Source organism: Ahaetulla prasina, chromosome 2 (assembly GCF_028640845.1).
Source record: "Ahaetulla prasina isolate Xishuangbanna chromosome 2, ASM2864084v1, whole genome shotgun sequence".
Lineage (NCBI taxonomy): Eukaryota > Metazoa > Chordata > Lepidosauria > Squamata > Colubridae > Ahaetulla > Ahaetulla prasina.
In genome coordinates this window covers 91,933,586-91,948,913 of record NC_080540.1, presented here as the reverse complement: position 1 = coordinate 91,948,913, position 15,328 = coordinate 91,933,586, and the positions used below count along the sequence as shown (strand labels likewise).

General features: G+C 37.3%; 1 protein-coding gene across 3 annotated transcripts in view; it reads right to left on the bottom strand.

The window, feature by feature from the left end:
• MAPK9 (mitogen-activated protein kinase 9) overlaps positions 1-15,328 on the bottom strand; it is a 43,718-nt gene that overhangs the window by 22,055 nt on the left and 6,335 nt on the right. For 2 of the 3 annotated variants that reach the window (XM_058168289.1, XM_058168291.1), the window contains exons 2-4: positions 14,064-14,167; positions 3,085-3,255; positions 722-851 (exon numbers count right to left, since the gene is read on the bottom strand). In XM_058168289.1, the coding sequence (XP_058024272.1) occupies positions 722-851; positions 3,085-3,206 (252 nt within the window). In that variant the 5' untranslated portion in view covers positions 3,207-3,255; positions 14,064-14,167. The remainder of the gene's footprint in view (positions 1-721; positions 852-3,084; positions 3,256-14,063; positions 14,168-15,328) is intronic. The other variant, XM_058168290.1, reaches the window with a different exon arrangement.

The following is a 15,328-nucleotide window of genomic DNA, read 5'->3' as shown; positions in this document are numbered from 1 at the left end:
ATCCCTGCAGTTTTTCAGGCAAGATTTCAGAAGTGGTTTGTCATTGTTTGTTTTCTAGAGTTGAGAGTGAATGACTGGCTCACATGTTTTATTTTATTAGCCACATATAAAAGCTTATTTGTATAACTTCAAACCTCAGTATAAGCTCCCACCCTCTGGAACGAACTCCCCCCAGGACTTCGTCAACTTCCGGACCTCCGAACCTTCCGTCGCGAGCTCAAAACACATTTATTCATCTGCGCAGGACTGGATTAGATTTTAAATTTATATGGGATTTTAATGGGTTTTATTATTTACTATTTATATTGCTTTTTAATAATCTGGCTAGGTAGAATAAGTTTTTTAATTGTTATTTTAATCTGTATTTATATGTATTTTTACTTGCCTGTGAACCGCCCTGAGTCCCTAGGGAGATAGGGCGGTATATAAATGTGAACAAATAAATAAATAAATAAATAAGCAATCTTTACCAAAGGTACAGTAAGCTATATGCTATTAAAATATTAAAATAAATGAAATTAGCAACAATGTAATTCAAGCTGCTGTGCTAATACATCATATCAGTAATTATACTAAATAAGCCTAATGTTAAGTATTTTTCACATTTCCAGATTCCCTCCTTTTCCTCCCTATACATACATACATACATAACATTTTGGTAGTCATTTGATTTCAATATAAAATACATATTTTCAATAAATGCTATATTAAATTTACTCACATTTTTGTGATTTACACACTTTAGCAACACTAGTTCTCTGTAAGCTCGCTTTGCGTGGGTTTGATTCTGGAAAGGGCGACTCAGCTTCTTTACAGCAACATTTATTCCAAGAACAGTATCAAATGCAGCACTGAAACATTGAAGCAGAAGCATTCTAGCTCAGGTTCTTTGAAAACAAAACTAGTGTATGCTGAAAGCAATGACAACTTGAGCCAACTAACATTTGCCAGCCAGCAACCTGTTCTGAGCAGGGCACATAAAACTCCTGCTTTCCCAACAACCAAGATCATGAACAGCCTACTGTACTGCTAAGCTGAGTGAGTGGATATCGGAGTGAGGAAAGATAAAGATTAGCATCCAGTGTGCATGCAAAGGAAATTCTACAGGGATAGGGAGACAAACAAGCATCAGTGCAGTTACTGTACAATGATTGTGCGGAGCTCCAGAATGACTACCCCTGTGAATTTTAGAAGTACACCAAGAACTTTCTGACAAAGGGTTAAAGAGTCCCAGATGAGATGGGAACCCTGGATATCCAGCCCCAGAAAAAACATGTACCTATAGCAACTCTTCAACAATAAAATTAAAACACCAATAATATATGTCAGATTTTGAAGAGCTATTCATTGGTCCATGAATTTCTGCACCCATGGATAACAGGACTGGCATAAACATACAATTGTAAATTACAAATTGTGCAATTTGCCAAGGATGTCACACTGCCCCAATGCTAGCTACCTTCCCTCATCTGTTCCCTAATCTAAATTCATCTACTTTGTTTGTTACCATCTTTAGTTTGCTCAAACACCTGTTCCTACAGAGCTAAATACAGTAGTGGCCAAAATTGTGGAAACCTTTTAGGAAAAGTTTATTTTCTAAAACTGGCTAATAACACCACTTTTTTTGGAGTATTACCATAAAATTATATATCAATGGAAAGATAATTTAATCAAGAATGTAATGCAATAACTTTTATGAAGGATTTGCTATTAGAATAGCAGTTACAGTATAAAGAAGAAAAGTGAAACACGTAGAAAAACGAGATATACAAAAATTATCACTATGTCAGTTAATAGTTGGGTAACCTTAAGCATGAATTACGGCCTTACAACATCTTCCAATGGAGTGAACCAAGTCTTTTAGTTCTGCAGCTGTCATAATGTGAAACCAAGATTGAATGATTGCTTCTATTAACTGGGTTTTATTGCTGGATTGTTTCTGACTAACAAGTTTCTTTAGTTGGCTGCATAGATTTTCAATTGGGTTAAGGTCTGGGCTATTCCCAGGCCATTCCAGCAGTGGAATATGATTATCTTGAAACTTCCCCCAAAAATACATTTTATTAGCCATCAAACCTCAAAAATACATTTTTCCCAAAAGGTTTCCACAATTTTGGCCACTATGTAAGTCATCTGGCTGTTCCTTAAAGTGAATGCCAAGAGTTAGATGCTGTTTTTTGGCTGAGTAATTAAAATATAGTCCTTGCTTAATGACCAGTTGCTTAACAATTGCTCAAAGTTACAACTGATCTCTCCAGAGCTATTACAGCCTTTTTTCGAAGTACCAACAGTCGCACACAGCTCATAGTCACATAATTATATTTTGGTGCTTGGCAACCAGCTCATATTTACAACCATTTGCAAGGTCTATGGACACATGGTTGATTTTCAGAGATTTTTGCTGGTTGCTGGTGTTTACTCCCAGTTTTCAACAAAAAATATTCACTGGGAAAAATGGACTTGCTTAGCCACCATAGCATTCACTTAATGACTGCCCCAAACAAGGTTGTAAAATCAGGCACAATCACATGGTGACCTGCTTAAGCCACAATTTAACGATCCTAATTCCTGATTCAATTAGAGATGTAAGCTGTACAATGTGCATATGTTTATTTTGGTAGCCTCATAAACATCAGTCGTATTTTTCCCATATCCCTTTAGGCTGAATGACCATCATGGTTGGGGGGGGGAGGGGTGACATTGGCAGTGGGAAGACCCAGCCACAAACCATCTAACAATTTTCTTATATATGAGGTATTTAAAATTTTGGTAATTTTAGCACTTTACTATTTTACTATTCCTAGAGGTGGACTGTACTTTAGCAGTTGTTTATATTAGTGTTTGCAAATAAAAGATGAAGACTCTCAAGTCAAGCTTGTTTCTGAGACTTGATGAACACACTGTAACAGCTTGCTTGTTAGCAATATCTAACTGTTTTGCCATTGTCAATTGCCAGGTTATTTTTTGAATAATTTAGCCTACTGTCCTAGGATTTCTTGGGGGCTCCCCATACAAATAACCCCACTAAATTTTTTTGGGATTAACCAAGAAAAGATAGATGCTGCTATTTGTTTGCCTACTCACCACACAATGCCTTGAGCCCCAGAGCCAATAGGTTTCAATTGCTGGTAGCGTTTTAGTACAGTGAATGTTGAATCGGCAACTTGAACACTGTAAAACTGTGTGTCACATTTATTCTCGCTCATGTTGTAGTGTCATGTAGTCTTTATCTCAGAATTTGGCAGTTTTCAGGATCTGTGTGAAAAGAATTTTTGAAATGTGAAACATCTTTTAAGATAGATAACCTTTATTGTCACTTTTTACTGTGGCACATATCAAAAAAGAAATTCTGTTGCCTGCTCTCAAAAGAAAGCATACATCTACCCATACACATATATAATATAGATATACACATGCTACATACACACACACATCTCATTGTCCATTTTGAATACATAGCAGAAGGAGGAAAATTGAGATTCCAAAGGTACTTTTTCAAGAGGCAACTGTACTTTCTGATTTTTCTTTGAAGACGTTTCACTTCTCATCCAAGAAGTTTCTTCAGCTCTCAGCTGAAGTGAAACGTCTTCAAAGAAAAATCAGAAAGTCCAATTGCCTCTTGAAAAAGCTCCTTTGGGACAACCATGACCTGGAAGACTGAGAATCTCCACAGACAGGAAACTTGAGAGTTCACAAGATTGATATTATATGGAACAAAACCGTGACAAATCTAGATCTTCTGCTTCAGATACCATGAAACCTCCTCCCAGAAGGTAACAAGGAAAATAGGTCATGAAGAGAATGTGCAGCGGGCCAGACAATCTTGTGGACCCTGCTTAAGCATTGCTTATATGCTATGTCCTGGATAGAAGGGAGTGAACTACCAATTATCTTTTCTGCCATCCTCACCATTTTCTGAACTAGCTTCCTGTCTGAAGCAGTAATGCTTCCAAATCAGACAGTAATGCCATATGACAGGATGCTCTTAATTGTCCCTCTATAGAAAGTGGTAAGGACAGGGGAAGGAAGATGTACTTTTCTCAGGCGACACAGAAAATGCAGGCACTGCTGAACCCGCTTCACCAGTGTCTCACTGTTGAGCGACCAAGCTAGCCTACTCATTAGCTGCACACCCAGAAACTTGATGCTGCTAACCATCTCAATAGGTGAATCATTAATACACGGGTCTATGGCTTTGCTTGCCTTTTCTGAAATCAACAGTAATGCCATATGACAGGATGCTCTTAATTGTCCCTCTATAGAAAGTGGTAAGGACAGGGAAGGAAGATGTACTTTTCTCAGGCGACACAGAAAATGCAGGCACTGCTGAACCCGCTTCACCAGTGTCTCACTGTTGAGCGACCAAGTTAGCCTACTCATTAGCTGCACACCCAGAAACTTGATGCTGCTAACCATCTCAATAGGTGAATCATTAATACACGGGTCTATGGCTTTGCTTGCCTTTTCTGAAATCAACAATGATCTCTTTATTTTTTCCTATGTTTAAGATGAGGCTGAAGAGAGTCAAATGCTGTAGGGAGTCTGGATACAATAATGTCCTTTAACAGCCTCTCAAAATATTTCATAATGATGGATGTAAGTGCAACCAGACATTAAGACCTGTAATTGTAGACTTTTTTGGCACTGGCAAAATAATGGCAGTCTTATAACACGATCGGGTAGTGAGAAACTGCCACTATCTGCTGCAGATTGAAAATATCTGTAAGAACATAAGCCAACTCATCTGCACACTCCCTAAGTCAGGGGTCTTCAACTCCCAGAATTCCTCAGCCAGCCAGGCTGCCTGAGGAATTGTGGGATTTGAAGTCCACAAGTCTTAAAGTTGCCAAGGTTGAAGACCCCTGCCCTAAGAACATGCCTGCTGCTTCCAAATGTTAACTTTCCATAATGTGCTCCAGATTTAGTTGGAGATTTTAAAATCTCCAAGTTACATTTTTATAGGTCCGATGAATCAATCTTTAATGAGTAATAGGTATCACCCTTCCTCTTACAGCACTCTACACATCACCCTATAAGGTGTCCCTCCCACATATGAATTGCTTAAAGTGCCCTTGAAGAAAACATTCACAACAAGCTGTACTGCCAGGGGTGGATCCTACTTATCTTTACTACCGGTTCGCAATGGGATCATGCGCGCACACTTCTGCGCATGCGCAGAAACTTCCTGATGACATCCAGGTCAGTGGCCAGAGCCTCCCGCTGGTTTTACTACCGGTTCTTGTGAACCGGTCCAAACCGGAGGCAACCCATCATTGTGTAGTGCCCAAGCAACTTATTTCTATTCACTGGTTCCACCATGTTTTCCCTTTTCTTTGTTTTGTTGTTGCCTTTCTTTGCCTTGTAATGTAGCAGGCCAATAATATAAAAGCCCTGGTTCTGCTTTTGTTCATAGCTGCTCAGCAAAGTATCAAAGCTTTGCTAGGAACCCAGTATATACTGTACTATTGCTTGTCAGCATACAAATAAAATTATCTTCAAAGAGATTTGATTGCTATAAGTCAGGGGTGTCAAAGTTATGTCCCGTGGGCCAGATGCATCACATGCTGGCCACACCCACGGCCAGTTTAGCGAAGGGGGGGGGAAGTCATGATACGTCACATGACAATGCCATGACAATGTGAGTTTTGACACCCCTGATCTAAAAGGTTGATCCATATAACACAGTACTTAAATTTTAGCATCATTGTAACCACTTGTTTTCCATTATGCATAAATTTAATGTGCCCCTAAGCATTCTGGCTATTTGGTATCATAACAAATCTATCATACAATACTAATTATTATAACAAATAAATGCTACTGATACGATTAACATGTGTGTATGAGAGAAAGAGAGAGATGTCAGAGATGTATGTATGTATGTAACTTCGTCGCCTTCGACAGGACCTGGGTTTAGCTCATAGAATCATCCGTTATAATGTCCTTCCTGCCAATGACTACTTCAGTTTCAACTACAATAAACAAGAGCTACCAACAGATTTAAACTTAATGTCAACCACACCAGTTTAAATTGCAGAAAACACGATTTCTGTAACAGAATTATCTATGCTTGGAATGCATTACCTGACTTTGTGGTCTCTTCTCCTAACCCCAAAAGTTTTATTAAAAATCTATCCACTGTTGACCTCACCACATTCCTAAGAGGACTCTAAGGGGCGTGCATAAGAGCACAAATGTGCCTACCGTTCCTGTCCTATTGTTTCTTCCCATATATACCATATATACCATATATATACCATATATACCTCAGAAAACAAATATATATAAATGCTTATACTACCTTGTTTCTCCTCATATATATGTTTATATATTATATAATCTTTTGAGTTTTGCTTGTTATGCTTGTGTATATTGTTATGACAAAATTAAATAAATAAAATAAATAAATAAATAAATGTATGTCTGCAAACTTCTAATTTCAGATCTGATTATATAACATACCTTACACCCTTAGGGGTTTTCTTGCTGGCAGAATAGATGAACCTTACTGTAATTGTTAGACTATTTTACAGTACCTAAGCTCTTGCCTCATTCCATAAATTATAAAAGATTACATTATATTGCAGCAAATCACTTGGAGCTCTATAATAATGCACTATATGGGTTTTCTTCAGTCAAAACAGTATGCAGAACAGAAACAGAGCCCAGTGAGTGGACAGAAGGTAGTAATTTTCCAGGACACATCTAGTGGACCAATTGGAGTTACGAGATTGCTGATCTGAAACACGTTATCTCAAATTGCCTGTTCCACATAATCTACATTAACAGCATGGAATGGCTTGTTCTGGTATAAAAAAGAGTGCAGAGAAGAGCAACAAAGATGATTGGGGGACTGGAGGCTAAAACATATGAAGAACGGTTGCAGGAACTGGGTATGTCTAGTTTAATAAAAAGAAGGACTAGGGGAGACATGTTAGCAGTGTTCCAATATCTCAGGGGTTGCCACAAAGAAGAAGGAGTCGGGCTGTTCTCCAAAGCACCTGAGGGTAGAACAAGAACCAATGGGTGGAAACTGATCAAGGAAAGAAGCAACTTAGAACTAAGGAGAAATTTCCTGACAGTTAGAACAATTAATAAGTGGAACGACTTGCCTGCAGAAGTTGTGAATGCTCCAACACTGGAAATTTTTAAGAAAATGTTGGATAACCATCTGACTGAGATGGTGTAGGGTTTCCTGCCTGGGCAGGGGGTTGGACTAGAAGGCCTCCAAGGTCCCTTCCAACTCTGTTGTTATATTATATTATATTATATTAACTTCTCTGTCACACTAGACTGTCTAAACTTATTTTCAGGCTGTCTTATAGTATCCTTACAATGAAACAGAGGTGATCATGATGACATGCTCTAGGCAAATAGTTAAGTAGGGCAACTTTGTTCCAGGGTAAGAAGTCTATGTGGTCAGATGCCTTGCTCCTTAGGCCAAATTAGAGTAACTGGTCTAAATGCTACATAGTTTCCTGTAATTTCAATGGTAGACTTCAAGAAATAACAAATGTAGCTTCAAGAAACATTTAATGTTTAATGCAAAGTATCATAAGTGCCTTAAATTCTATCCTATCATACTGTAATACACATATTACCTTGTACCTTACAATAATGTTGTACCTTGTTGTTGTACCTTGTTGTACCTTGTTGAACGTATCTTTTGTACCTTGTTGTACCTTGATGAACGTATCTTTTCTTTTATGTACACTGAGAGCATATGCACCAAGACAAATTCCTTGTGTGTCCAATCACACTTGGCCAATAAAATTCTATTCTATTCTATTCTATTCTATTCTATATTATATGCCAGATAATATAATATTATATAATATTTGTGTTACAGCTAGATATAATTTGTAGCTAGATGTAGTATTTGTTACAGTTATGAAAATCACTGAAGTGGTTTCATTAAAAAAGCTTTTTTTGGTGAATTGTGACATTCTTAAAAAAGAACAGATAATGAAGAATGTTTAACAAACTACCATATGGTATGTTTTTAACAATGCAGTAAATGAACTTAAAGAGTTTGTGCATAAAAATAAATAATAATGACAGAGAAAAAAAAGCAAAAATGAAAAAGGTAGAAGTAGTCCTAAAAATAACAGGGTATAGAATTTATTTCAATTACACAAACAAAAAACATCGGTATCATGACTTCTGATTGCTAAAATGTATTATGAAAAGAAAGTTTACAGTTCAGTTTTTTACTCTGAATATTATGCTTTTACAATCAAAAGAAATCTAGAACTGTAATTATTTTGATAGCTGAAGTATGCAAAAGAGAAAAAAGTTTTTATCAACATTGACATTTTAGGGGTCTTCATTAAAAATGATTTTATTTTGTAGAAACGATAGTTATAAAATATAACCCCTCATCAAGCAACATTAATTTTTGAATGAAATTAAATATCTGTATTAAATATTTGTAATTAAAATATAAAGATAATCTATTAAGGAAAAAAATCCTCTCATTCTGCATTAACAAATCTGGAAACCAACAGCAATCACTGAATCAATTCTTATTGCTCATTGCCATTATTATTAAGAAAAATGGGCAATAAACCAACATCAAGATTAGGTAATAAAATATTGTTTGGTGATTTTTCTCATTCCTTAAGAGCTTTCAAGCAAAAAAAAAATATGCCAAATTCTAATTTAGCATTCTCACCAAAGATAGTAATACATGAAATACAGTGTGGAAACTTTACAATCAGTATGGTCTAATTTTAGTATAGTATAACTGTAGTTATCAAGTTTATTTATGATTAATTTAGTGACATTGAAATATTTTAAAAATGATTATCACAAAAAGTTCTAATAATTATCACAATTTTTTAAAATAAATTTAATAAATTTTAAATCCCATATTCTTATCCCAAATCTAGGTATTTCCTTGTATTAGAATATTTTAATATTTTTTAATGGTTAACATTCCCCAATACTCTAGGAAGCCAATTTAGGATAGAAATCCAATATTATGAAGAATTTATATAAGGATAATTTAATAGTACTTTATCACAAATAGAAATGTATGATAAATTAACTGAAAATAAATCTATACTTCGTTGCTGTTAGGACCATCCAGATTTCTGATATTGCTAGGGATCCTCTTGCTATGGCTCCTAAATAAAACTTGTGAAGTTATTGCTTTGGTCTGAAACCACATTTGTCTTGAATTACAGTGAATATTAGCAAAATATAAGTAAAAGCAATTCTCTAAACAGAAATACTTCATTAACCCAACCTCTCATTTTCTGTGCTTTATAAACAATATGTAGCAATAATTAACAGAATTTAAAGTAACCATTATACTAAAGTTCAGATCCAAACTGTCAAAGCATTGTATTAGGGCAAATAGAACTGCTAGTATTTTAAAATATTAATGCCTTGCCAGCACACTGTTCCACAAATGTGTTGCTAATCTCTGGAAGCAACATTCTGTTTTTCTCTCAGTTGATGAATATATTTACATGAAAAACTACATACAAAGAATCTACATATTTCCACTGTATGGACATAAGGAGTTCTTCTTGTTCTCCTGCACATCTCAGATTTATTCCACAGAATGCAAGAGAGAGGATTGAGAAAACTGATCTGCCAGCAATGTCTGTAAACTTGATGGATGGACACAACTGGATATAAAGGATGTTTTTCCTTCATAAATAAATAAGATTCAGATATAGTAAATGAGCAGGAAGAGACTTCTGTGTCTCTACCCTGTTGACAATATTTGTATTGTATGCGATCATCTAGATCAGGATAAATAATATTTGAATATACAATTCAAATTACATATACAATTCAATCCCCCAACCTTACAGAGGAACCATATAAAGTTATCCAATGGTGTGGTGATATCATTGAGGTGGGGTTTATTTACTTTTTCAGGAATCTTTTCAGGGTTCTATTGTTTCATTTATTGGGAATCTTTTTATGCAAATTTGGTTTTTCAACTCTAAACAACATACAAGTTGAAAACAAAAAAAAATCAACAATACAGAAACAATAACATTTCATATTACTATAATTTGGGCAATTAAAGAATATTACAATGCCACAATTTCTGTTTTTTTGAGTTTGGGAAAGCCCCTAAAGCCAAAAATTTGATTATTCTGACACCAAATTTTGATTGTACAATGTTATAACTGGAAGTTACAATGCAAGTACTTGTACAAGGGCTATACAGATCGTCTTTGACTTATAACAGTTCGTTTACTGACCAAAGTTACAATGACACTGAAAAAAAGTGACTTAGGCATCTGTGTGACTTTTCACACTTATGACTGTTGCAGTCTCTCCATGGTCACATGTTCAAAATTCACACAGTTGGCAGCTATCACATATTTATGACAGGTGCAGTGTCCTGGGGTCAAGCAAAGTCAATGAGGAAGTCAGATTCACTTAACAACTGTGTTAATAACTTAACAATTGCAATGATTTGCTTAACAAAGCTGTCAAAAAAAGGTCTTAATGGGGCAAAACTCACTTAACAACTGTCTCAAACAACAGAAGCAACAGAAATTTTGGGCTCAATAGTGGTTGTAAATCAAGGACTATCTGTATAGATCCATAGATGCAGAAATCCCATGCACTAGTAAAGACAATTTTAGAAACATCAATGATTTACAACATTATGCTCTCATTCCATCACTAGAGGTGTCATTATAGGTTGCCCACTCCTGATCTAAACTCAAATTCTGAACCAAGTCTCCGTAGAAAGCCACTGAATCACAAGGAACACTTTTTAAATATGTTGCTAGAACAATTTTTTTTGTTCTGTAGTAAAGACCGTATTTGTATGGTTGCTTGCCAGGTGAAGAAGGAGAAGAGCTCCTTTGATATAACTTCAAAAGCAGCAACCATTGTGTTGAAACAACTGTTTTGCATGCCTTCAATGATCTTCTACGCACATGGGCAGAAGACAATTCTTTGAAAGGGGCGTTGGTCTATATGCTCTTTCTTGTTGGGAGGACATAGCATCCTGGAATCGGTTGTCCCCATCTGTTCAGCTGATTGGACTGAGTCTGTCAAAGTTGTTAAGCCATGCCTCTGTTGATAGGACTGCCAAGCTTTTGATGAACACAAAATAACAGACTCGACGTGTCGTTATTGCAGACCAGTCTTGGTGACCGATGAGCAGACAGCCATTAGGGTGGGGCTGGAGAAGGAGCGTATCAGGTAAGACCAACACCCCTTCTCCACAGTGGTGGAGATAGCATCCAGGAATGGGATATACCAAAGCTGACTGTCCTCATGGGTGGGCTACAATCTGATCAGAGGTCTCCCCCTCCGTATGTACACGTTGAAGGACCCGGTGATTGAATGCCGCCTCCGCCGAGGCAAATATGTCCAATCTATAATACTTAACAAATGGAGAAGGGGAAGACCAAGTGGCTGTTCTGCAGACCTCCTCCAGAGAGGCCTGTGTCACCCATGCCGCAGTTGCAGCCGCGGTCTGTGTTGAGTGTGCTGTCACTCGTGTGGGTCTTGCAGGGACTGTAGCTCATATGCCTTGGCGATGGTTAGTCAAAGCCACCGACCAATTGTAGAAGGTGTGACCTTGGAACCTAAGGAAACTGGTTCAAAGGAAATAAACAATGCCTCTGTTTTTCGCAGATTGGCAGTCCTTTTAACATAAATGCATAGAGCCCACCTCACGTCCAAGGTGTGCCACTTCTTTTCCAAGGGGTAGACTGAGTTAGGGCAGAAGTTGGGCAAGATCAGTTCCTGTGCCCTGTGAAACCAAGTGTTCACCTTGGGTATGAAGGAGGGATCCAACCGCAAAATTACCCGATCTGTGTGAAAAACGCACAGATCAGACCTCACTGAAAGAGCAGCGATCTCAGAAATCTGCGTGGCTGATGTAATTACCACCAAGAATACCTCCTTACTAGAAAGGTGGTGCAGACTGGCAGATCATAAGGGTTCATATGGGCCAGGTCCCAGGTGGGATCCCTGTGCACCACCGGGAGGCATTGATTAGTCGTGCCCCTAATAAATCTTTGGACTGTGGGATGCTGGGCAAGTGGCTCCAGAGATCTGCAAGTTAATACGGAGGACAGGGCTGCCACCTGCCTCTGGATGGTGTTGGGTGATAGCCGCTTGTCCAGTCTGTCCTGGAGGAATTCCAGGATCTGGGCTATTGATATGTCTACTGGAGAAACACCCGACTTAATACACCAGTCACAAAAAGCTTTCCATGTGGTGGAATATATGCGCTCGGTGGAAGGTCTCCGAGAGGCCTAGATAGTCTTGATGACTCTGGAGGAAAAATTGTCCCCCCTCAGAGCGCTCCACCTAAGAGCCAGGTGGTCAGTTGGAGCCACTGAGGGTCGAAGTGGACCAACGCCCCCTGGCTGAGTGATGTCACACTCTGGGGGATCCTTCAGGGTGAAACCACCAAGAACTTCCTGAGGGCAGCGCAGCAAGTTTCCCGGTGTTAAAATGACCACCCGACTCACCCGATTCGGGAGTGCAAGACTCCTACAAGGCAAACTTCCACGCTGACAAGTGGGAGTGTGGAGCTCCTCCATCTGGCTATCCCTGCTGTAAGAGGGGAGTGCTAGACTCTGCAGTCTGTCTGGAGTGGCTTCAGCTCAATGGATGATAGGATGGCTAAGTGACAGAGACTGACACTAGCCTGACAGCAGAGAAGCCCCTCCAATGGCTGGAGCCAAAGCTCTCGCCGTTGGGAAACACACAGCGACTCTACCCCGAATGGGAGTCTGCTGGTAAACTCAGGAAGTTAATCAGGGCTGAATAAACATCCAGAAACAATCCTCTCCAGTAATGAAGCATCCAGGAATAAACAAAGTTGTAAGAGAAGCCTTTGACAAGTCTATCCAGACTGAAGGACTGAGTCAAAAACTGGGAAGCCCTAGCAACAGAGGTGGGGTTTAACAACTTTGACAGACTCAGTCCAATCAGCTGAACAGATGAGGCCAACCCATTCCTGGATGCTATCTCCACCACTATAGAGAATTAGGTATTCAGGCAAAGCAAAGTAGTCTATCATCATGCTTTGATTGGAGTACTGAAGTATAGCAACTTGCTGTTCTGTATTGTGGTACTACTTTCTTCCAGTTAACAATTTAAGCAGCTCCATAAAACAAAATATTGTCAAAGAAATCTTATAGAGTATGAAGAAATTTTGTAAATACTAATATAAAAATAGAAAGCTTTATTTCATAAACCATGTCAAGTTTTAATGGCTGTATTTTCTAGGGTACTAGCAAGTGTGTGTATTTAAAAGTCTTATTAGCAATGAAATGCTTGGTAAGTCAGTCAACTAATATTTTAAGAGGGAATGTTCTTACAGATATGCAGAAAGCAAGAGAAATATTGCATGGACTCAAGCAATGGTAAGAGAAGTCAATGCTTTAAAAATTATTGTTTTCAAACTAATGGCTAGTTTGAAACAACAAACTAGTTACTATAAACGTGCATATCTACAAAAGGATGCTTTGCTTCAGGTTTCAAATTTCAAGAAAAACACCCCCTTGATAAACAACATAAACCCTTCGTTTTTAAGAGCAGAGAAAAGCAGCTCTCCTCAGTATTCTGTAGCACTTGAAAATTCAACAAAGACTTCTACAAACAACTACACAGAAGCCTTTTCTGGTTTGGGTGATTGCTACAGGCTCCTGCTTTTGAATATACTGGGGAATGCTAAGAGGAGGTAAACTGCAAAGAAATACTTTCCTTTTAGCAGTTACCCATACTAATGAAAAGGTTTCTATGCTTTACTTCACTGATACCTCTTGTAGCTTTGCAGGTGACAGAAGAAAAAAACATAAGAGAAATTTTAAGATGCTAAGAAGTATTCCTTCAAGGTAAAAATTACTTTTCTTATCTTGATAGAATCACATCTTTCCTTTGAAACAGTTTACTGACATGAATATGTAACTCATCATGTATATATCCACGTATTATAGTTCAGAATGTATGAACGACTGCTAATTTTTCTGGTAGAGAGGATGTTTTAGAACCTAAAAGTAGTTAATTATGTGAATTCTGCCTGCTCTTTGAAAGTGTGTATTAACAGGGCATATTCTTACCACTTTTTTTGGCTATTTTGAATATTAGGCCTGGAATTGTGATGATCAAGCTTCAAGAATTCAGGACTATAATTTCCAAGCATCCAAAGCTGAAACAGGCAGCTCTGAAAAAACCAAGAAGAAAACTGAAAATAAATAAATGTGCGAACAAACAGCTATTTTTAAATGTGATTTTCTCCCAACATGTTCCATCTGTCAATATCAAGAACTTATCGTGTGTACTGTTTTCTATGCAATGAACAGGTGTTTGTATCCCTTCCCTATTCCTTCCTGTTTTCCCTCAACCAGCTTCCTGTATAAACTGTAGACTTTTCTTAGTGCAATTGAATATGGACAACTAGTTTTTGAATATCACTGAGAAAAAATAATCTAAAGTTTACACCAACACTATTTATAATATTTCTCCAAATTTTTCCAATTTAACAAATCATCCTTGCTTCCATCATGTTCGTACACAACTCCATTTTAAGCTTCTCATCAACTCCATACAATCAATTTTCTCAGTTTTTTTCTTTTTTGTAAGCCATTCACTTTTCCTTCATATATTTGTTTTACAATTTGATTCTCATTGATTAACCTACCTCAATTTACTTCTGTACCTGATATAGTTAATTTACAACAGTATTTAAATTTTGTGTGGTAAGGTTAGCTTTACCACACAAATTTCAAGCACTCTATTCTAGCACATTCAACTCAGCTTTATATTTCTCCTGACATACCCAATGACACTGACACACAAAATGGGCAAAAAGATTTTTTTTGTACACACACATTTTGCTACTTTTGATAAATAAGCCTCACAACAAATTATATATGGTCTATTTATAAATATCAGCACTTGTACACATACAATTATATCGGCAGCCCTATCCCTATCCCCATCTCTAATTTCCATTTTCTATGAAGGCACACAGTCATTTACTTGCTCTAGCTTTTCATACATTTGTATCTAAAAAGCATTCACTCCTCTTTAATTGTCAACCGTATCTATTATGGTCTTTATAATATGTAAATTTCAGATTCAAATTATTCATATTACTCTGCCCTCTGCCTAATGTATATAATCTCATTTAGCAAATGTATTCCTTTCCAATGATTGTCGTTCAGTGAAATGGCCACTATGTGAATCAAAATAATTGTTTATTCAATCAATGACAAGTAACGTTTGATAAAAAAAACACACCAAAGTAAAATAAAATAGATGAGATAAAATATTACATAAAATATAAAATAACAAATAAAAAGTGTAGCATACACTACTAAAA